Source organism: Austrofundulus limnaeus, unplaced genomic scaffold, assembly GCF_001266775.1.
Source record: "Austrofundulus limnaeus strain Quisiro unplaced genomic scaffold, Austrofundulus_limnaeus-1.0 Scaffold104, whole genome shotgun sequence".
Taxonomy (NCBI): domain Eukaryota; kingdom Metazoa; phylum Chordata; class Actinopteri; order Cyprinodontiformes; family Rivulidae; genus Austrofundulus; species Austrofundulus limnaeus.
Window position 1 is genome coordinate 197,601 of NW_013952506.1, and position 22,835 is coordinate 220,435.

The 22,835-nt window shown below is 37.4% G+C and overlaps 1 protein-coding gene and 1 long non-coding RNA gene across 6 annotated transcripts in view; one reads left to right on the plus strand and one right to left on the minus strand.

The window, feature by feature from the left end:
• Nucleotides 1–22,835, minus strand: part of ano3 (anoctamin 3) — a gene marked incomplete at its 3' end in the record, with an annotated part of 61,998 nt that overhangs the window by 1,756 nt on the left and 37,407 nt on the right. For 3 of the 4 annotated variants that reach the window (XM_014013589.1, XM_014013587.1, XM_014013590.1), the window contains 15 exon segments: nucleotides 466–620; nucleotides 858–955; nucleotides 1,245–1,302; nucleotides 1,548–1,659; nucleotides 2,327–2,363; nucleotides 2,519–2,683; nucleotides 2,911–3,051; nucleotides 3,174–3,256; nucleotides 6,120–6,180; nucleotides 8,280–8,376; nucleotides 8,470–8,604; nucleotides 11,294–11,415; nucleotides 11,631–11,686; nucleotides 12,314–12,420; nucleotides 18,284–18,418. In XM_014013589.1, the coding sequence (XP_013869043.1) occupies nucleotides 466–620; nucleotides 858–955; nucleotides 1,245–1,302; nucleotides 1,548–1,659; nucleotides 2,327–2,363; nucleotides 2,519–2,683; nucleotides 2,911–3,051; nucleotides 3,174–3,256; nucleotides 6,120–6,180; nucleotides 8,280–8,376; nucleotides 8,470–8,604; nucleotides 11,294–11,415; nucleotides 11,631–11,686; nucleotides 12,314–12,420; nucleotides 18,284–18,418 (1,562 nt within the window). 4 annotated transcript variants of the gene reach the window in all.
• On the plus strand, nucleotides 15,051–16,773 carry LOC106521156 (uncharacterized). 2 transcript variants are annotated; one of them, XR_001310638.1, is made up of 2 exons: nucleotides 15,051–15,082; nucleotides 16,094–16,773. It is a non-coding gene; the product is annotated as an uncharacterized LOC106521156 (long non-coding RNA). The 2 variants fall into 2 exon arrangements; XR_001310637.1 differs by lacking the exon at nucleotides 15,051–15,082 and adding an exon at nucleotides 15,115–15,155.

A 22,835-nucleotide genomic window follows, 5' to 3' on the forward strand; every position in this document is an offset into this window, starting at 1 on the left:
TCAATCAATCAATCAATCAATCAATCAATCAATCAATCAATCAATCAATCAATCAATCAATCAATCAATCAATCAATCAATCAATCAGTCAATCATACTTTGCGATATCCGGGTCAAGTGTCAGCGTGTTAGTGTGTTATGTGGGGCCAGAACTGCACCAGACAAATTATGCTGTGTCAAGGTAAGTGTTGTTGATGACTCTCAGCTGCTGTCACACCAAATGTTAACTATGATAATGTTGACTAAATTACAGCTATTTTCTGCCTAATGAGATCAGACGGCTTCAGAAGTTAATCAGCTGTATAAATACAATCATTAGCTATTACTTATGAACGTTTGATTAAAACCCTTTTGGTGGTTTGTGAGATATTTTGCTGACAAACATTTGTCTTTCAGCTGTGGGTAATAAAAACTGAAATATGTTTGTAATTTTTCAAAGGTAATTAAAGGATTGGAAAGTTTTACCCATCTCCAGGTATTCATCCACCAGCCCGTGGGCGTTCATCGGCTGAAGGTTCCAGTCTTTGTCCCACTGTGGAAGCTGGGTTTTGGTCTCCACATTCGTCCCTCCACCGCCTCCTTGCTTCATCTTTCTACGAGACCACCAGTTCTGCAGCAAGCTGAGAAAACAGGAGGTAATTAGTGTCGACTGAAAGCAATTATTTTAGACAGCACAATGAGCGCAGCGGGAATTACATTTTAAAAGACAAATTTGTGCTCGTTTGTAAAAAAAAAAAGAAACAAAAACAAAGAAAAGTATTTTTATATGGTAATAACCCAAAAGAACAATAAATCAACCAGGTAATGAAAAGCAAACCAAACTAAAAGAAACAATGTGATCATAATACAGTGCTTACGGATAACCAAGTTCCATGAAATTATTCCAGATTTGCTTGAAGAACATGATGACACCCATTTGCAAGCACAGATCAATCAAACAGCCGCTGGGGTGACACTGAGAAAAATACATTTCAGTTAAAAAAAAACAACAAAAAACTGTAGCATCAATATTTCATGCCTGGTAATACAAAGATATGAAAATGTCCATGGACCCACTCGATCCCCACTCTGTTTCCTGATCATTGAAAATCCTGGTAGTTTTGCAGAGGATTAACGGTTCACACAGAAAATATGCAGACAGATCATTAGAAAGATGAATTACTGAGGAGTTCTGAAGAACGGAGGGCAGTAATCACCTCACTGACTGCTGAAACAATCACAACACGTTCTGAAAGTGAGCTCACCTCCTCCAGCCTCCATCGGTTAAACAGCTTATTGTATTTTCCAGGCCTGCCAGCAAACCTGAGCAAATTAAGAGTCATTAGCAGCTGAAGTCTGTCACTAATAAAATATGTTACAGAGGAAAAACAAAGAGTTTTTAAGGGTGATAATGATTTCAAATAAACAACAGTTTAGTCATGTTTGCAAGCCAGGGCAGTGTTTGGACTTTACACTGAGGTGGCGGTCAGGACATCAGTTATCGTTGCAGTTTGTCAGCAAATATCCCTGTAAAACAGAAAGAACGAAGCACACAGCTGCTGCCCTACCTTCCGAGAAAAAAGGCGATGTAAAATGTGGAGCTGTTTAAATTCACAAACTGGAACAGAAACATCTTCAGAGCGAAACTGTTCTCCCACTCAGACTCTGTGCGTGGGTGCTCTGAAGAAGAAGAATCACAGGAGTCATAATAAAGTGGAAAAAAAAATGGGGTGAAGGAGAGTGAATACTCAGCAGAAACAAAAGGCTCAGCATGAAGGAATGCTTATCGTCTGTCTGCTGTTGACAAATGACCGAGTTAGAGCCTTTTTGATCAACTCTGGGGAATGCAACTTTGTAATGTTTCGCATAATCTGCTTGCATTCAGAGCACGGGTTGGAGATGACTCCCAGCTACTACCACATCAGGATTTAGCTCAATATGTGCCAAAAATACAGAGTTAAAGCCATTCTCATTTGAGATGATTAAACTAGCTGTGGTGGCCATCTTGAATTGGGCTGACTCCATCAGTTAATAAGTTATAAATGTACATTTATTGACGACTTTTATTAAAACATGTCCTTCAGCTCAAAAGAGGTTTTGCTAACAAACAGCTGACTACATAGTTTGATGTTGATGCTTTAAGCAAAGCTCCCATACGATGTAATAGTGCTCATTATCTGTTAGAGATGACTCTCAGCTACATCTATTAATTTGTTTCAGAAAGTTTTCTTACAATTTATTTACTTCTTTATGAGATTTTTTGCTAACTGCCGCAAACAGACACCTGCAAATATGGCCACATTTCAGCAGCAGGCCATAATAAAAAGATAAAGCATATAAGACTTACCTAAATTTGTCAGCAGGTAGGCCACCTTTTCATAGACCTGACAAAGTGAAAGAACTCATAAGCATCAACAGGATGAGAAGCACGTTTCTCTGAAAAAATGTACTTTTCTTGGAACAAATTCCTAAATTAAAGCTGTGTGAAACGTTTGTTGGACAGAACACGTAAACAGATGATGCTTGTCCAGACACCCACCACGTTCAGAGACATGATGATCATAAAGTTGATGCAGACGCCGGTGCCAGACGTGGCAAACTGCCAGTTCTTTTTCACAAAATGCCAGTTGAAGGAAGCAAACTTCTCCATGGCAATAAGACGGAAAACCACCACGGCAAACACAGCTGTGAGGACGAGGGAGATCTGAACAGAGCGACGAGAGAAACTATTAGTTCAGGCTGAAGGGATGGTGAAGAGAGAAAACTTTAATCAGCTTAAAAAATAGACAAAAATATTATTTTGATGAGGGGAGCCTTTTAAATATAGTTTTCATCCAGCAGGGGGAGACGTTACACAACAGCCAAAAGGTGTGAGCTCAGTCTATCCCTGATTCCTAAAAGCAGGCAGATTACAGAGATAAAAGGTCCTACCATGAAGAATATTCCTGACACAGACACCATGAGCCGGCTGAGTTTGTCTGAGAAAGGCTGGAAGGGCTCAGGCTTGCCAGAGATTGGGTTAACTCTCTCCATCCTGGAATATTTGGCTTCAAACTGAGGCCTTAGCTCCTCCTGAATGGCATTAATACAAATAATGAGCTTTGATTAAAGCCAAAAAAAAAAAAAAAAAAACTGAACAAGAGTCTAAAAATTGATGAGTTATTGGGTATTTTTAGGGTACGCTGCTGATGTACCTCCTCCTCTTCCCAGTCAATAAGATCCCAGTCGTAGGTCAGCTCTGCTCTTCTTCTTTTCCAAAACTCCAGGAAAACAGTTGCTGCAGGAGGAAGCAGGAATAAATCATGCTGTTGATAGACTTAGACTCGTATCATAAAGAAATGGTAACTCACTGAGGATATGCTCAGACATCCTGAATGAAAGAGCAGACATGTTCATGGATCATTATGGAAACTGAATGCAGCCCTCACACCGCTTTGCTTTGGTGGAGATGTTAAAAGCAAAGCGGCAGCAGCAAAAAGGCTTTACTTGTACAGTGTTCAACCCCTGAATTGTTATTTTTTATTGAAAGGCTTTTCAAACTAAGCCTCTTGATAGCAAATTTCTGACTGGTGTCATTGTACTCCATTGTGTCAGGATATATTGGGACTTCAGCTGCAAAAGCCAGAAAGGATGATGGTTCTTTTGTATGTGCCCTGCATGTCACACATATGCAACATCAGGAAAAAACTTTTAAAAACATGAAGAATGGAACAAAAACAGAGATCTGTGACACAATTTGTCTTCAAATATAAAAAGACAAACTATTGACACCATAAGAACAAAAGCATTTGGGCACACTTGATCATCGTATTTTTAATATGCTTCCAGCTTTGACAGCTTACACTCGTCTCGGAACGTTTTCCACATGATTTTGTGTCATTCATTCTGTAGGGTATTTATGATGTCAGGCACTGATGATAAACAAGAAGATCGACTTGCAATCTCCAATCCCAAAGGTCCTTGCTTTGAAAACTGGAGCAGAGCCAGGTTGGAAAAGACAAAGATCTTATTTGTTGCAACAAAGCTGGAAGAATAACTTTATCCAAAATATCTCAGTGTGCTGAAACTTTATGATTACCCAACACAAGAAATAAGGAACGTCTAAGTCAAATACCTGCAGGTGTGGCCAAATACTTTTGTTCATACAGTCTAGATGTTCTCAAACTGTGGGACTCAACCTCCCAGGAGGGGAGGGGCCCCTCTGAATTGTTTTGGGTCCTAAATAAGTTGTAGGCAGAACAAATGTTTAGACATTGTTGGAAGTCAAACCAGGTTTCCATTGTAATTTGACAAACAAACCACATGTTGGGTCTACTCATTATTATTCAGTTGACCCAGATAAATGTTATAATGAACACAGGGGTGGAGCCAGAGGGCTGGCCAGGGTGGCAAGTACCCCCTGGCACCTGAGTGGCCACCCCAGGTGTGATTGGAAAGTAGATGGTAGTCTAGGATTTTATATTTGCAATTAAACTATGTTAAAAAATATTCTCTGATTCTACTGTACTACATACATTTTCAGCTGTGTATGTTTAAAAATGGCATTATCATGCATTAGCTTTAGTGGTTAGCTTAATTTGGTATTAGCATCGGCATGTGATAATTAGCTACTCCATAACAAATTTAATCTCAATAAGTCTTAAGATTGCTGAACTATAGCTTTTAAATATTTAATTAATATTTAGAATGTTGTAAATATTGTTTTCTGCTACTTCTACGCTAATCTTCAGCTTTATATGTTTGAATAGCTGTCGTAGCATTCAACATTTCTTTTAATCATGCTTAGTCATGGTCACATAAAATTTCAGCTCAATGTTTCTTGAAAAAGCTGAATTAAAGCCACTTGGAATTGGCTGTGGCGACCATCTTGAATTTTCAAATCCAGAGTGCTTTTCTTTATTTGTATATGCACCCCCCCCCCCCCGCAAAAAACACCACCTCTGTGCCATACATTGTATAAAGGTCTTGCTCTGTCTCTAAATGAAAAAAGAAAGAAGAGTTTCTCTTCAACTCCATATCTGCTGTGGAGAAGATGTCACCTTAAATCAGGGACAGCCAATCGAATTGGGACATCTTGGTTTTCTCTCTCCAAAGGATGTAAAGTTTGAGAATTATATCAAAGTATAAGTGTATGTATAGTTTGGGATAGACAGAAGATAAATTTCATGGGATTTTGCAGAAAATAATTGATAAGGAGCTGGTTGAGCTCATGAAGCTGAAAATTTGCTATTTAATTGGTTTATAAATCAAAATAAAACATCATAAACTACATTCACCTCTCCACATTTCAGGTTTGGTTTTCTATTTTAAATTTTCTTAAAGGCAAGCTGAATACTTTCATGCTTTGTTGAAATTTTCTGTACCATTTTGGTCCAAATAAAGTTCACATTTATTATGAGATCAAAATAAACTGAATGGTTTGTCAGGAAAACTTTAAAAACGTTAGTTGACCCAGTTCTGTTTAAAGATCCGGAAGAAGCGTACCCACTTTCAGTTTCAGGCTAACAAATTTTTCATGTCGTTTTAACAAACGCACTCAAACAGCTGACCTGAAGCGCACTCGTTCACCGGCACAGAATCCTGCACAAAGCAGCCTTCTGACTCTCTCAGCCAGAGCTGGGTCTTTCCTCACTTTCATTTAGTCCAAAACACAGAACAAAATGTGCCAAGAGTTCCCTCTGGTGAATACTGGTGGATAAATAGATTTGGCTGAGATTCTGCACACTGACGCTCTCTCACTGCATTAGAGATAATACAGCTCAGGGAAAGTGACTGCAATAAACCGATATTATAGCTCTATTCTTCTCTGACAGGAGACGAATAATCTCTGTCTGAAGAGACGGATAATTATGCAGCTAATTACATCTGGAAGGTACCAGAAGCTAACATTCAATCAGAGGGGAGGAAAATAATAAAAGCAGACCATTATTTATCCTCTGACTAACAGATCACAGGGTGCAGCTCTCACCTCGGAGTGATTGCTGGACTGAAATCTCCAGCTGAAATAACTTTACGCGTTTGGTAGAGCTGAGTGGAGAACTGAAGTGTGAGCGCTACATAAATAGATCTGAAGACCAGCAGTGTTTACAGCAAGCAAACAGTAAACGCTGATGGAAACAAGAAGCATTAACAAAACCTACCCCAAATAGCCATGAAGATGGCGAAGAACACCGTGCCACCGTTGTCGAAAAGATGCGTCACCTAAAAACATGAACGAGAAAAAGAATTGTTTTTTTTAATGCATCAAAATCATTTTTTTATTAAAACACATCTGCTGATTGACATTTTACTTCAGATTACTTCACCATTCAGTTTACCAGTTTGCTAAAAATAGAGTCAGATAAGCAGATTGAACACTACTTTCCCATCTGCAAAGTAATTATGAAGCTGCAGCCATAAGCTGATTCATTTAGCTTAAAGACCAGAAGCAGTTCAAACAAACTTAAAGGGAATTCACGCCTCCAACAGGTCTGTGTAATATGAATTTCATCACAATACAGAACAGAACAGCTTGTTTATTATCTCTGTAATGCTTGAAAGGATATAACGGAATTTGATGACAATTCTTGGTTCAGAATAAAAATAAAGACAAAAAGAAACCAGAACATTTCATGTTACAGAGTATCACAGAGCTGTTAAGAAGCAAAGAGGGATTTAATTTACTGATTGTAGCGATCCCTTTCTGTAATAAAAGTATTAAAAGTGTCTGTCTTTATTGCAGACTGTTTTTGACTTTATGGGCCTGAAGCACCTTCCAGAGTGTAACAGTTCAGCCACATGTCGCCCAGGATAAGATGAATTCATAATGATAATGAAACATTTTGATCTGTAAATTTCCTCAGCAAAAAACGAGAAAAGCCAGTGATATTTTCAGCAACAATGATCCCCTGAAGCACCGCTCTGTGCTGCTGAGCATAGTGGTGCTTTGAGTCAAGACACTTCTGGAAGAGGTCACCACCAGGTTTTTAAAGATTAAGTTGTTCTTTTTTAGAGCCTGGAGTGGAGCGAGTGGGGAGTTGCTACTGATTCAAGAGAGTTAATTCATATGAATACTCAGAAACTGCCTGCTTCACTCAATAAAGTCCAGAATCTGTGATTCAGATTTTATCTTCAGCTGTTTTCATGGTACCACCTCACAATAAACTTACCTTTATAAAAAAACTTCTTAACGCTTTATAAATAACTTATTGACAAGAATGAAAGCACTTTATAGAGCATAAACCATAATTCATATAAAAAAATACAAAAACTAATTTTACACAGAAACAGGATCACTTTTAGGCAGGTGTAATACTTTTAGTTGTTCAGGTTCATTTAAAAATAATTTTTTTTGCTAGTTGCTCAGTTTAGTTTTTGTAATTGAATAACTTGAAATGCAAAAACAAACTTTGTATCCATAAATATTCACAATCATTACTTGACAGTAATTTACTGACAAAAGTTTTATATTTTAAATCTAAATTTGTCCAAATCCAGGTGGAGAAGAGAAATGTTGTTGGTATTGTTTTTTTTAACTAATGCTCTTTAAACACTCATAAATTGTTTCTGTTTGAGTTTACAACTTGTTGAATTAACTTAATTACTAACTCTTTGTATGTAATTTGTGACAGCACTTGAATTGTAAAGAGGTAACCTTCTCAGTTTTTTAGTTTTGAAGTCTGAGTTGTTTGAGGTTCGCTGAGGGCCTCAGCAGCCAACTGAACGCAGACCATTGATTTATAACAGCTAAAAATCAAAATTAATCTGCAGTCAGTATACAACAAACAACAAGCAATAAACAAACAAAACTTGCAATTTTTTGTTATCTACAACCATTTATACAGGTTACGGTCAGTGCCCATAACCTGTTCTGACCACAGAAAACAAATCAAGCTAAAGGTAAAAATAAACTCTTCAATCACGACATTTAGATTTATTTATTTCAATTGTAACACAAAATAAACTGAAACCACAAAGCTTTTCTGTCTCAAAAAAAGATGAATTTGTCTAAAACTGTGACCACGCTGTTGCACTTAATTATTTAATCACAACTAACAATAATGATTAAAATATTTAAAAAAATATTAATTTTGAACAATACATCATTTAGATGTAATTATAATGAATTCTATTTATAGGGCAATTTACATTTGTAAATCTCAAAGTGATACATTTAAAAATAAAATAGAAATAAATAACTGAAAATCATTAACATCAGACAGAGCCATAGAAATGACTACATAGATTTTTTTAAAATCCTTTTTTGTAGGATTCCACAGTCTGGTTCCCTCTGGATTAATAAATAATAAAATTTGACTTACCTTTGCATAAACACAACTATCACTCAGTGTCCATGGCTCGCAGGTTTCCTCACACATCGGACACATAATGGTGGTGTTGGCTTCACAAATCTCTTTGCTGATGAGACAGTGTCAGAAAAATATAAGTGTTTCTGAATATGCATGATATGTATGATATATGCATGAAACCTGACTCAGTGTTTGAACTGACCTGACTTGGCTTGAGTCCATGGTGAAGAGTCCATACAGGAAGACAAAAACACCCACCAGGGCTGCAGGAATTAACATGCCAGTGTACCAACCCAACCACGCAAAATAAAGACCAATCTTCTCTCCAAAGTAGCGCCTGAATAAAACAAAAAAGACCAATAAAAAGTGATGAAAGTGAACCATTGAAGAACATTTCCTGTTGTGTGTTGAGTGGGCTTGAGCGAGTCATTAGTTTGCTGTGAGGTGGAAGCCATGGATCAAAAAAATGATCTGCCTAAAAGGTCGCTGTGATTGGAAAACACTACTATTTCTTGTTTTATTTCTAACAGTGATTACCCGTTACAGGCAGCAATGTGTTTGCAACACTGACATGTGAGCAGAAAAATGTTAACAAGTTTTAGTTTTTTATAGAAGTGCAAACCTGACATCAGCAACATCCACTGTCACAGAAAAACAACGACAGGGTAGAACAGGGCAATAAACTACAATTTGTTCTCTTAAAATATCTTAAAAATCGTAAAATATACAGTTTTATTTTTATATAAGACAAAAATAAAGACATCCTTTTTTTAAATAAAGATATCCTGACTCATTTCTCTCTCCTGGTGGAAAAAGGTCGGGGATTAACATTTAAAAACCGTATGAATAATTGAAGTCGAGTATTTCTTGAAGAGATTCACCAGATCATCTTCTGATGAGAAGGGACAGAGTTAGACTTGTTTTCATGCATTCTCATGCTTTTGCAGGATTGGTCGGACCATGTGTTGTGAATGACTCTCAGTTACCCCGTCATATTTTAGCTCACAGTATGAATCATTAAAGTTATAACCATCTCTGTGTTGGCTGAAGTTGATTAGCTTCTTAAACTAAGGTGACTTTAAAAGCTAATCAGCTGTAGATCTGAATTTTATTCAAATCTGTCTGGTGGTTTGTGAGATATTTTGCTAATATACCACACACATTTTAGTCATTCTTTTGTTTTCAAACAATTGTAACACTAAAATATCTGTACGTTAAAAGGAAAACAAGTGACATCAGTTTGTTTGCAGCTATAAGATCCAGAGGACTTAAGGGAACTCAAATTAAAAACAGATTATAACAACATGTTTAGGAAGGATTTCAGGCGTGGTCTACTGAGTTGTAATATCTGTGTCAAAACAACCTGCATGAAAAAGCCACTTTAAAAGTTCTTTACATTTTCAGCAAAAAAAACTGCTTTTGCATGAAAACAAACATTTTAACGACAAAGTTCTCCAGAATGATTAAGTTAAACTCAAAATAAACAGCATAAAAAAGTAAGGAAATTAGTGTTTGGTAGATTATTTCTTTCTTGTAATAATGCTTCTTGTTAATAAATCTTAAACTGTTGGAAAGCCTGTTAATTTCCCTTTTAAATGGTGCCACATTTGTAAGGAACATGCATTTGTGGGATGAGCAGAGTATGTGGGATGTGCACATGAAAAATTTGCCAAATATTCTCTGTCAAACATCTTATTTTGTTGTTATTCACACTTGTTTGGAAATTCTAGTACCTTAAGATGCTGCCAATCAGCTGCCTGCTGTAAGATTTATTATCAAGTATTGTTACAAAGAATAAACCTACCAAACACTAATTTCTTTACTTTTCTGCTAAGCACATTTATCAGCAATGAAGGTAATGTAGAGAAAATATGCATAAATAAAAATATTAACACATCTTCAGCTGTTAACAACAGGGAGGATGATTCACTTATGCTTTGGATTTGTGCTGCAGCTGTTCACGAGCTATTTTACAGAGAAAGAAAACAATCCATTTAAATTTCAGAGAATCTCAGAAGTAAATGACAAACTGCTTTTTAAAAATGCTGGGGATCAGAGGGTAATAATGATGAAAAACAACTCAAAGTTCTAAACGGGCTGCCTAAAGGTTTCCCACTGGCTCTCACTGCAGCTTGACCCAAACTTGATAAAACCAGTGTAATCCTAAAAATGCGTATTTGTAAAACAGTAGGAGGGATGATGTAAATAAGCACTCTTGAACAAGACGTAACAGAAAGACTTCTGTAGCCTTTCACAGTCAGAGATTAAATTATGAGGTGATCAACTTCTGCAAGCATAAAAATGTCAATAAACTTGTCATGGATTAATTATGTATATCTGTTCTACCTTGACACTGTCCAGTAATCATATCTTACTATAACCAGTTTCAGCTGTTTTACTCTATCGGCCAGACTTCAAGACTCCAGCAATGCATGACCGCTGTAATTTCTGATAAGGTGTTTCCAGGCTGACAGTCCTGTCATTGGTTAGATGGTTACAGTTGGTGATTTGTGATTGGTTGTAAACTGTCACATGATGTTATCATGATGTTATATTACTGGCTGCTTTCCGCTGACACGCCAGTCACAACTCAGCAGATTTCCTGATTGACTTTCTGCTCTGTTGTTGCTCAGAATTAAATCATTTTGATGACCATGCACGCAGACTTTCTGTGCATTTATTCCAATGTGTTTCTGCTTTCTTGGTAAATCATACCACGACAAAACTGAAAAGCAGAAACATGAATTCAATTACCCTTCTTGTCTCGTGAACAAAATCTGTGATTTTATTAGCCAATCTGTTTCTTTGTCATTGTAAACTTAACACATGGTGCTTCAACACGGAGGCGTCCCGTCAGCTGTAAAGTAAAACGAGTTCAGCCTCAGCCTGTTTCCCAGCTGATAAAGTTCAGAAACATAAAATAAAAAAGAGGCCAGGGAGCGTTGGAAGATATTCCTGCCGTCACGCAGCAGAGGGGAACAACCTGTGTTCCTCACATGCAAAGACGATGTCATGTCACTGATCACCTGATGAGGTCCAGAGGCTGATATTTGTACCAGATCCCCCAGCGGGCCCAGCGCTCGTACAGGAGATGTCTGTGGTTCTGGGCTCCATGCGTTTTAATTGGATGTCTGCTCTTGTAGCCACCCTGAGGATGAAAGAGTGCAGAAATCTACATCTGAGACTAAAAGATCAAAATTCCTCTAATATTTTTTTTGTTTTGTTTTTGCTCCTTTATTTAACTTTTATTTAGGATAAAAAAAACTTAAAAGCACCTCAGAAAAAAATACATGTTCTTCTTACTGCTAATTTATGAGTCCAGCAGATTATTCTTTTTTTAGATCAAATGAAAACTCAGCCCACCTCATGTGGAGGAAACGCAGCCTCGTATGTATTGTTGCCCAGTAAGCGGTTGATGCCTGCAGTGAAATAAAGCGGGGCCATCTCAGGAGGAGAAATACAAAATATCACACAGAAACCACACTAAACATTCAGCTGCAGTTATTAATAGAAACAGGAGTCCAGCGACAGACTCATTAAAACCCACGAGTTCTTAGTCAGAACCGTTTAGCACATTATGGAAAGTGATCACTCATATTAAAATATTTCTTCTAAATTTATTCCAGTGCTTCAAACTCCACCAAAGACATGCTAGCAGCAGCCAGACAAGTGGGAGTGAGAAGGATTTGATGGTTTTATAACAGTGCAAAAAAATAAAGAGGTGAGATTTGTCGCAAATTATGTAATGCTAAAAATAATGCAAAACTTGTAGCACTCTGAAGCAGTTGTTAAAGTCAAAATCAGCAGAATTAATTTCCCCCATGCTCTCTATAAAGTGATAGATGTGCAGTATGGTTGCATGATTTTTTTAAAAGTTTTTATTTAACCAGATAAATCTTAATGAAAAATCTCATTTTCCAAGAAAGACCTGGCCAAGAATTGTGACATCCAATGAATGTTTCAAATTAATTAAACAAAGAAAGAGAGAGTTGCTGTCAGAAATAAGGTTTAGTTTATGCAAAGATGAGAAAAACTGGACGCCTTACCCATCTTTGATTTCCCATCTTCATACTTGGTGCGCTGCAGGACATGATGGATTATCCTACTCCTGGTGGAGTTTGAGAAGAACGTCTCTCTGTTGCTGATGGTGAAACTGGTGAAGACACAACAAAAACAGCACCCTCCTTCAGTTATTCGTAACACAACAGCATCATCCTGTCATCCTCCTTATTGAGACACGAGCCTTGTATTAAAAGCATTATTAATGGTGTAAAAGATGTAAACCAACCATCACAAAGCACCAAAATAAGTAAGAAAAATGGAATTAATTCCTTGACAAATAAATTTAGACACCTTTAATTTTACAGAAGCTTTCAAACTGAGAAACAAGGTTAAAAAATAAGGAAGAAAATATTTATCAGACAGCTGCTGCTGTACTTTGATATCTTATTTATGATCAAGTAGTCTGGCTCTGGTTTTAAAGCTGAAGGATGAATGTTATAAAATATAAAACACAGATTTTATCTCCTGCTTCCTAAACTCAACATGAAGAATACGGATGTGATGGATACGAAGAAAACTGACAGTAGTGTTTATTACTAATTTTGTTGATATAGACACTGACGACATGTGACAATATGGTCAGGATTGTGAGTTTTGTGTGTGTGTGTGTGTGTGTGCGTGTGCGTGTGCATGTGTGTGTGTGTGTGTGTGTGTGTGTGTGAGCTGTTGCTTCAGTAGGTATGGTTACTTTAGGCTGACTGACACTCTGTCATGTAAAAGTTATCTGACCTCATCATCTCTTCAGTCACCATGAGGGTCAAATTATTCAGGATCAGCTGCGGGCCAGAAATCCTGGTTAGCCTGTTCATGTTGTTGACATTGTTCTGAGTTTTTGACACTTTTGTGGTACATAAATCAATTAAAGCACAAGATTTAACAATGGAATTCATTAAACTGGTTTTGGTACCTTGTTCTGACTTTTTTATATGGGTTGTTTGATTTTTTTCTTTTTATTTCTGTCGTTTATCTTTACAAAGATTTTGGAGCTCCGGCTACATTAGTTAAATCAGTTGAGCAAAGGTGGGTTCTTTTTACATCTTTTTGGTTCAAACAGGCTGATGAAAAGTTGTCATCTGAGGCAAAACAACAAAACAAGTTTTTTTGTATAAGAACAGCTGATAAACCTGAATTTAACCACTGACATCTTAAAAAATGCAGAAATAAATAATGGTTTATGATAAGACAATGAAAGTCTGTTTCAGCTGAATTAATGAGACAAATACTGTATATGGTCTTATATATTATGGTCCTATGGCATTCTGGTAATATACTGTATATGTTACCAGAAAATATTAATTGCAGTTTCTTAACATTGAGCAAAACAAATGGTAAATAGCTTGAACTTATATGATGTGTTATCAAGCCCAAGGACTCCAAATCATTTAACATTATAGTCATTCAAAAGGTTGTAAGCTACATTGTAGCCACAGCTGCCCAGAATCAGACTGACAGAAGTGAGGCTGCTATGCACCGACTCCACCCAAACACATTGACCATCAACAGGCAAGGAGGTGCAGTGTTCATCCCAAGAACTAAGACTGATGTGGGCTTGAACCAGCAACCCACTGGTCACACAACAACTCCCTACCTACACTCGTCTATCTGAACTGATGACCTTTTCAACCCATCACCATAAATCTCATCACATATTTTCTATTGTTGCCTGAAAACTCAGTTGTTTTCTTAGAATTTAAAGATCAACAATGTTACCTTTTGTTTTGTCAGATGCCACAAATTCTCCCTCTGAGGCCTCAGGACATGACTTGGTGGAAATTTCTGACCTCAAAAGGATTAAAAAACCTGTTCAATAATTAGTTTTTGCTGGAAATGATGCACAGGTCAAAATGTGTCATTATTCACTCAATGGATTTTAATGAAACAACAAGTTTTACAAATCTTATTAATTTTCTTTATTCAACAGCAACAATTACTTTTAACATTCTTAGTAAAGCAGTGGTCTAAGATGTTGTCCTCCAGAAAGAGTCTCACAGGTTTTTACTCAGTCACCATCAACCAAACATAGAAAACCAGTAATAAAAATGGATGGATGAATTCCTAGGAGCCCACACCACAGTTTTTTATTATTATAGTTTGTGTCATGTAAACCTCTAAGAAAGGTCTTTAAGGTGTTACCAATGGTTTGTTTAAAAGTGGTCAAATGCATTGCATGCATGGAGCTAACTCTTTTGATCGAATTATAATTTTTTAAAAAGATTGTTGACAACATTGCAAAAACAATAGTCACAACTGAACAAGGAAAAATTCCTAGAAAACTGAAAATATTTGATATTTATCTTCTGATAACAAAGAATTTCTGAAACTGGGTTCCACAAAGCTGGTGAAGAATGTAGGCATGTCTGTTGGGACCATATATCTTATGCAGACACAAGGACCCAGCATCCTCTGTGCTGCTCAGACTGCAGTTTCTGTTCAAAGATCTTCATCCAAACAAGAGTTCTGAGCTCATTTCTGATTGTGAGAAATCAACATGAAGCTCTGTTCTACAATAGCTGTTCTGTTTATAGCAGCTTGTCTGTTTGTGCCCTCTATACTGGCAAAACCTGGTAAGATGGATTTTTCTTCTTCCATGTGTTTCATTATGTTTCTGTTTACATTTTTTGTTTGGTTAACCAATGTGAGAACTTTAAGAATGTTAAGCCCACTTTTCTCTAAAAACATGCCAAAGAGAGATACTGAGCTGCTTGCACATCCATGTAACTATGACTTTGAATGCCCTGGAGATGAAAAATGCTGTCAGTTTGATTTTGGATCCTACTGCACTCATCCTATTTGAAGTAAGAGACACAAAATTTACTCAAATCCAAGGTATTATTTAGCCAAAACTGTTTTTAGTTATATCAAGCTTGGATTGATGAAAGTAAAGGGGAATCTTTTTTTATGAAAACAAAATAACAAAAATGCTTAAAATAAACAAAATAATTATAGCATGAAAATTTTTTTAAGTTTGACTTATTTTTTCAAATTAAGCCATGTGAAAATTTAAACTGCATATTTTAAATTTGTTTTAATGTAACAAGTATTTATGCACACAATCTTGTTTAAGGAGGAAAATGTAAAACCAAAACAAAATTAATTCATATTTCTCCTGTTCATTCACAAAAGATAATTGAACCATACATACCAAAAGCATCTCTGTGGTTGCCAAACACTGAGGGGCAAACTGAGGTAAACAGCTGCTGACATTAATTAAACCTCTCTCTACCTGAAGACCAGGTAACCACACCTAGCGCCTCTGGCACTACTCTGCCATCTTCTGTGCAAACGATGTACAGTAAATACTAAATTAAATCTCTTACTCACTGAAAACAATAAATGAAAACACAGATAATTTATGCAACATAACACTTACAGTAAAATGAATTAAATAAATAAATAAATAAATACTTATAGATTTACTGAATCAGCCTAAAATTACAGGAATTATTCCAAACATTACAGACTAAAATTACAAGACTTAATTGAGTTTTAGTTTAAAACCTTGGCAAGTGATCTCACTAAGTAAGACTTATTTCTGAACGTTTCATTAAACTTTTAAGTTATTCATGAAATATTTTGCTCAACAGACAGTCTACATTCAATAGTGAACAATTAAAACAGAAAATTCTCGCATCTCATTTGTTTGAGTTTTGGTTTGTAAGCTTTTTGCAGAAATTACGCTTTCTCTCATTAACTCTCAGATTTTTGCTAAAACCTGGTCAACATCCAAAGCACTCTAAATGTTTGTTTTATGTTTTTTTTTTCAGTTTAGTACAAACTTTGTGGAAAACATCTGTTCATTCTTCGCTGTCATGATGATAATGATGGTGAATGCAGCTGCAAGAAGAAGTGATCTCTAAACAGATGTGAAGACACCTGTAAACAATGTTTCTTTTTTTCTTAAAAACATCAACAGAGCTGCATCATACAGTCCAGTATGATTTTCTTTGGTTTCTTTAATAAGGTCATAATGATAAAAACTCAGTGTGTTGGTTATGTGAGCTTTTGCTTTGGTACATTTTCTTTAGGATGCCAATATGTCAAACAATTTGTTTCAAATATGTTTTGGTATATTTACCTTTTACTAACAGAATCACCTGTATGTCGTCACATTAACAAATCATTCAGAGTGATCTAAAATGCATACTGTGGGTTTTGGTTCTCATTTCTGCATGTATGCAGCAAATGCAGATGGCATTTTTATTGTTATCAATAAAAATAATTAAAATGGTCAGGGGTCTGTGAACAATGTTCATTTGATTTATTTTAGCTGTGCTGTACAGGGAGCTGGACACAGACCACGTTAGCTAAAACTAATAGAGTTATCAAAAAAGCCTTTCGCTTAAGTTGATATGTTGATATGAAGTCTGGGTGTTAAGACTCAGTTTCAGTACTCTGTAGTTTGATACATATCACTGGTAATTAAAAGTCCAAATGTGAGAAAATGGTTAACATTGTTTCCTCCATCATTTTCTCATAAATCATAATGCTCCATTTTACCAGTCAGAGTAACAACATAACCAGGTGATGATGAGCACTTCACTTTCTCATTGGTTTTGCTGCTTGGGTCCAAAATGATTTAAAAACGTTTAGAACTAATCATTGGAACTTAAATTTGGTTTGGTAAGTTCAGTGACCCTTGACCTCCATGCACATGTGACTCCAGTTATGAGAAAGGGTAAGGGGGAAATTGTAAGTTTTTCTCCTCTTTGCATCTTGTCCTACAGTTTACTGATGGTGGTCAGAGGGTCCAGTGGTGCCGGTGCGTGGCAGCCCCACCTCTGTCAGTGTGCCCCAGGGCAGCTGTGGCTACAATGTAGTTTTCCATCATCAGTGTGTGAATGTGAGTGTGAATGGGTGAATGTCTGTAAGTGTAAAGCGCTTTGGGGTCCGGAGGGATTTGATAAAGCGCTCTATAAGTTCAGTCCATTTACCTTTTTTTTTTACCATTTAGCCAAAACCACTGTCAGCTCATCCCTCGCTGTCATGATGATAATGATAGTGAATGTAGCTGTAAGAAGCAGCGCTCTCTAATCAGATGTGAAAACACATGTAAACAATCCTTTTGTTTTCTTAAAAACACCAAGTGAGCTGCATCATATACTAGTTCAGTGTGCTTCTCTTTGGTTTCTTTAATAAAGTCACTGATAAAAATTGTGTATTGTTTATTTGTGTTTCTGCTTCTTTACCCTTTTTGTGATGCCAGTTTGTCAAACTCTCTTTCAAAGGTGTTTTTTTTTTTTAGATTTTATTAGCAAAATCATCTGAATGCTGTTACATTTTCTAAATCATTCAGAACGCTTTACAAGTACATACTGTGGGTTTTGGTTCTCATTTCTTCATGTTTGCAGCAAATGCAGATGAAATTTATGTTATTAATAAACATAATTAAAATGATCAGGAGTCTTTGAACGTCTTTCATTGGGTTAATTGAAGCTGTTCTGTGAGATGAAATTCAAACTTCATAAACAGGAAAAAAAAAGGTCCTACCTTCCTGTTTTGTTTTGTTTTGTTTTGTTTCTTTGTGATTTTTCTTTTTCTTTTTTTAGGAGGTGTGTGTCCTTGTTTTTCCTACATTGTGGGGCACAGTTTTAAGGAAAACGCAGCCTCGTGGGGTCCGGGTGCTCCTTGTGGGGCCCAAAGCCTGGTCCCACAACTTCAGAGGCTGAATTTGGGTGTGGGGGTTGGGTTTAGGACCAAGGTATGAATTGAGTTTAGGTTAGTTTTAGGGTCAGGAAGGTACCTGTGAGGTTAGCTTTAGGGTTTGTGGTCAGGGTTAGGATATAAAATTACCAAAAAATGAACGGAAGTCAATGGACAGGCCCCACAAAGATATAAAAACAAGTGTGTGTGTGTGTGTGTGTGTGTGTGTGTGTGTGTGTGTGTGTGTGTGTGTGTGTGNGTGTGTGTGTGTGTGTGTGTGTGTGTGTGTGTGTGTGTGAACGCACCACACTTACTGATGCATGCGAGCTCTGCTGAAGGGAGCTGTGTAGCAGTCGGTTTCCTCCAGGTCCGGCAAGGCCTCTTTGTCCAGCTTCATAGGATTTTTAGGAAGCCAGCTCTTTATTTGTTGACATTTTAGATGAAATCTGCTGCACAGATGCACAAACAAATCAGGATTAATGTTGCAGATGATCAGGAAGATCGTCTTTTTTGATAAGAGATGATACGGTCACCTAACCTTGCTCCTAACCCAACTGTGATAACTCAACGAATTTTAGTACTATTCTGCTAGTTATTACAGTTTGTATTATTTGTATGGTCATGTGGGACTCATGAGTCTTGAACTCATTGATTTAGATCCAAATTAATTTTTACAAAACTGCATTTTTTTCCATTGTGGTGAAAAACACAGAAGTCTCAAAACATGCACTGATTTTCTGAACTTATATTTTCATTCAGTATCAAATAAAACTTTTATAGAACAAAACAGCTGAAAATAAAGAACAATTACAGCTTCTTGTCTTTTCTCTAAGGATTTTTAGTCATATCACGGGTGCTGGGAAAGTTCAAATGCAGATTTTATGATGCTACTAAGATGCATAATTGTGTGGAAGACAATTTTATATTTCATGAATGTTGAAACATGCAAGGCAGAAACTTTGCTAATGAAAAAGAAATCAAAAGATTCTCAAAGACTTTCTGCAAAAATGTTCAAAATATAGGTGTGATTATTTCCAGTTTCAAAACTAGCATTTTCAATGTTTATTTATCAAGATTAGCATTAGCCTAAAAGATGCTAACTACTGTGAACAGAGAAATGCTTTAAAATTATGAGTACAAACAGCTATGTGTTTTCTGTACAAAACCCTTAAATCACTGAATGTGTTGCAGTTTTACACATATTTTTATTTACATAGCCTATTTTACCTAATTAAAAAACAAACACTCAATATTATTTTTGTCAAACATTTTAATGTTTAAATCCAAATTATAACGTTCTGAATAACAGCTGGATAGAAACAGACTCCATAATATTTTAAAATATTGTTTTTTTAATAAGTTTGACTGGTGTTAATATCTTCAAGCTGATAAATTACTACAGAATAACAATGTTATTAGAATTTACCTTTTTTAGAAGTAAAAATGTGAGCAAAAGATTTTATTCCAGCTCTTTTACAAAAGGTTTGAGTGAAGAGTAAATATTCTGGTGAAAAATGAAAAGTTAAGTCTGGGTGTTGTTTGTACAGATCGTCAAAATCCCAAAGGAAACATTATAACTGCTTGTATTAAAACAGGAACATGACTGAACACCAGAGTCAAAGAGCAATAAATCTCTGCGCTAAAGGTCCCAGCTATCAGAGGACTTACTGTTGAGCTTCTTTAGAGTAAACTAGTGTTTGATCACCTGACGGAAAACTGATTCAGAGAAAATGATCTGAAATGAACTGTCTAAAGAAGAGAAACTTATTTTGTTCTTCTGCAGCCTTTTATTGAACCTGAATAAGAAGTATTGACATCAAATCAACAAGCTGACAAAGCATGGGTACTGACGTTGAGCCTCAGAGGGATGTGAGTTAGTGACAAACATGTTCAACAAGTTACTGCGCAGACTGACTTTTCTTTTGTTTTTAATCAAAAAACTTATTGAAGTGACTCCTAAAAGGTTAGTTCAGATCTTTTGAAGTGGGGTTTTGTGGAAAAGATTCTAAAAAATTATTACCTTACTTGTCAAAAGTGTTAATAAGGATCCAAGTGAAGGAAATTTTGTAACTGATAAATTGAATATTAGACGCAGTATTGTATTTTATAGTTTCTGATCATTGTAGCTGGTGTTTTGTGTACACCAGGTTTTACATGAGTGTATTCATGCATAAAAGGTCCAGACCAATGAGGGAAACAAACTCAGGTCCTTTTACCAGACGCATTTGGTCTTCCTGACCTGGGATCTGAACTACAAACCCCAATTCCAATGAAGTTGAGATGTTGTGCAAGACAGAAATAAAAACAGGATATGAAGATTTGCTAATCCTTTTCCACCTATGTTCAACTGAATACACTACAAAGACAGGATAGACTATGTTCAAATGGATAAACTTTATTGTTTTTTTGCAAATATTCACTCAATTTGAATTTGATTATGGCAAAAGGTCCAAAAACATGTTGAAGTCAAACATTAAAACTGTTCTGTTAGTTTGATCTGCAGGTATAAGGATTCTCAGTAAAGTTTGTTCAGAGCAGTCAACAGCAACAAGACTTATGATGAGTGTCTTTTATTGGTGATTGTCTGAAGCTTGAAAGGCCAAGCATTAGTCTCTCCCAGCCTGGTTCAAAATGTAGGACTGTGTCATTGTACATTCATTCATTCATTCATTCATTCATTCATTCATTCATTCATTCATTTATTCATTCATTCATTCATTCACTTAGTTGCGAAGGCATTGTGAAGACAGGCATTACTTTATAGCAATAAAATGTTTATTAAATTATTCCTATAATATAAAAAAGATGATTCACTCAGGAAACCCTGTTTTTCTTCCCTATAAATGTGTGAAAGTGCTTTAATTTTCTATCTTTGCTTTTGTTGGTATGAAAAGCTGTTATCTGTCAGTAGATATATGATGTAATAACAACTCCATGTTAGAATGAAGATGTGGGTCAGGTTAACAACGTCTTTATAAATTGAAAACAAGTTACAAGATGCCACCATTTCTCTTTCAAAGTGTGGTTTTTAGCTCTTTGTGAGCTTTTACTGCTTTGTTTTCATTAAAGAAGGAGTTTGGCTGCAGTGTAACTAAACAGTGTTAGGGTGTAATTAAAATACATGCAACAAAATCTTCAGTGGTTCTTCTGCGTATATTTTATTGCCACTGTTTGACCACTCAAGTAGCTCTCAGATGAGACTAAAATGGCTTTCTTTATACATTTAATTATCTGAGTAGGCAGAAAAATGTTCCTGCTACAGCGGAGCCAAAGATCCAGAGCCAGCTCTGATTCAAGCCGTGTCCATTCATACTTATCATTTCTATCTGCTCAGTGTCAGCAGGTAATCCACATCTGAGACTAATGACATCACGGTGGGTAGAAGCCTTTCTTTTATTATCACTTTCATTTGATTGTGAAGGTTTGCAGCTGGGGATCCTTTAAAGTGATAGTTCTGGATGTATTTATCAAACTTCTTCATGTTACAGAGTATCACAGAGCTGTTAGGAGAAGCAAAATTGGTGAATTTTTAGACTTAAGTGCTGAAAATTTCTTAGATTTGCTCCTACTCTCAGACTTAAGTGTAAGTGCCAGTTATCAAACTTCTTAAATCTAAGAATCACTCTTACTCTCAAGAAAAGTTCAGACTGCTCCAGAGGACTCGTGGTTAAGAGTTGCCACTAGGGGTCTGAGATGGACTGAAGACAGAGATCACACAGTGAACACAGCTGTCCTCTTCCCTTATTCTCAGTAATAAGGTGTGGAAAACAGGTTTAATCAGAAATGCAAAAGATAGAAAGGTAAAAAAAAAGAATAAATCCTGCACATAATGTTGGACTAAAAGGCAAACATTTGTGTGTGGTATTTGGAGAAAATGATAGTTATACTCAGCTGGTGAGTGCATGTGACCCCATCCCTTGAGTTTTTGATTTAAAAAAATTGTGAGATTTTCATCTGTTCTCATGATGCAAATGAGGACATTTTATGTAATTTACAGACAACTCTCCCATTCCCCGTTGGCCATCTGGGGATGGGGTCCTGGGGGGGGGGGCTGACCGTCTGGTGGGGCCTGGGCTGCGGGCGGACATGGGGCTTGGAGGGGCTCCGGAGGCGGGGCTGGCGCTCCGGCTTCCCTGGGGCTTTTCGGGCTCCCGGAGTCTGGCTCCTGGTTGCTGTGGTTGGCCCGCTGGCTGGGGTGGCTGCCGGAGTCTGGGGGATGGTCGGTTGGGGGTGGGCACCTGGCCGTTTGTAGGGAGTGGGGGTGATCCGGGGCGTGGCTTTGCTGGGCCAGGGGGCTGGTCGGTCGGACTGGTGCGGCCCGGGCTGGGACTTGGCTGTTTACTCTTCTCCACCCCAGATTGAAGGGGTCTACCTCCTGGCTTCAGGTGAGAGCTGCCCTCTGCAGGGGGTAGGTGCATATCCTGGACCTGGGGGGTATAATGTATGTATGGGGAGTGTGAGTGGATTGTGGCGTCCATCTTGTGTTTCTTTGAATGAGTGGGTGAGAGGATGAGGGTGGGACTGTGTGATTGTGTTTGTGTATGCTTGTATTTTTGTCAGGCTGGGACTTGGGCGGCCCCTTCTTAGGGATCATTTGAGGGCCCATTACTCCCCTGCCATGCTGTCCTCTGGTGGGTTGTGCCTTTGCCCGCCGGCGCACTGGTGGCTCTCGTTGTCCGGGGCTGGGTGCTTGGGCGTGTGCCGGCTCGGCCCGGTGGCTGCCCGGTGGGGCTTCAGTCCCTCTGGTCCTGTCCGGCCTTGGCCTGGAGGGGTGGGGGGATGGTGCGCCCTGGGGGCCCGGGCCTCTGTGTCCATGCCTGGATCCACTCTGGCGCGGTGGGTACCGGTGGGGCCTGTGAGTTCGTC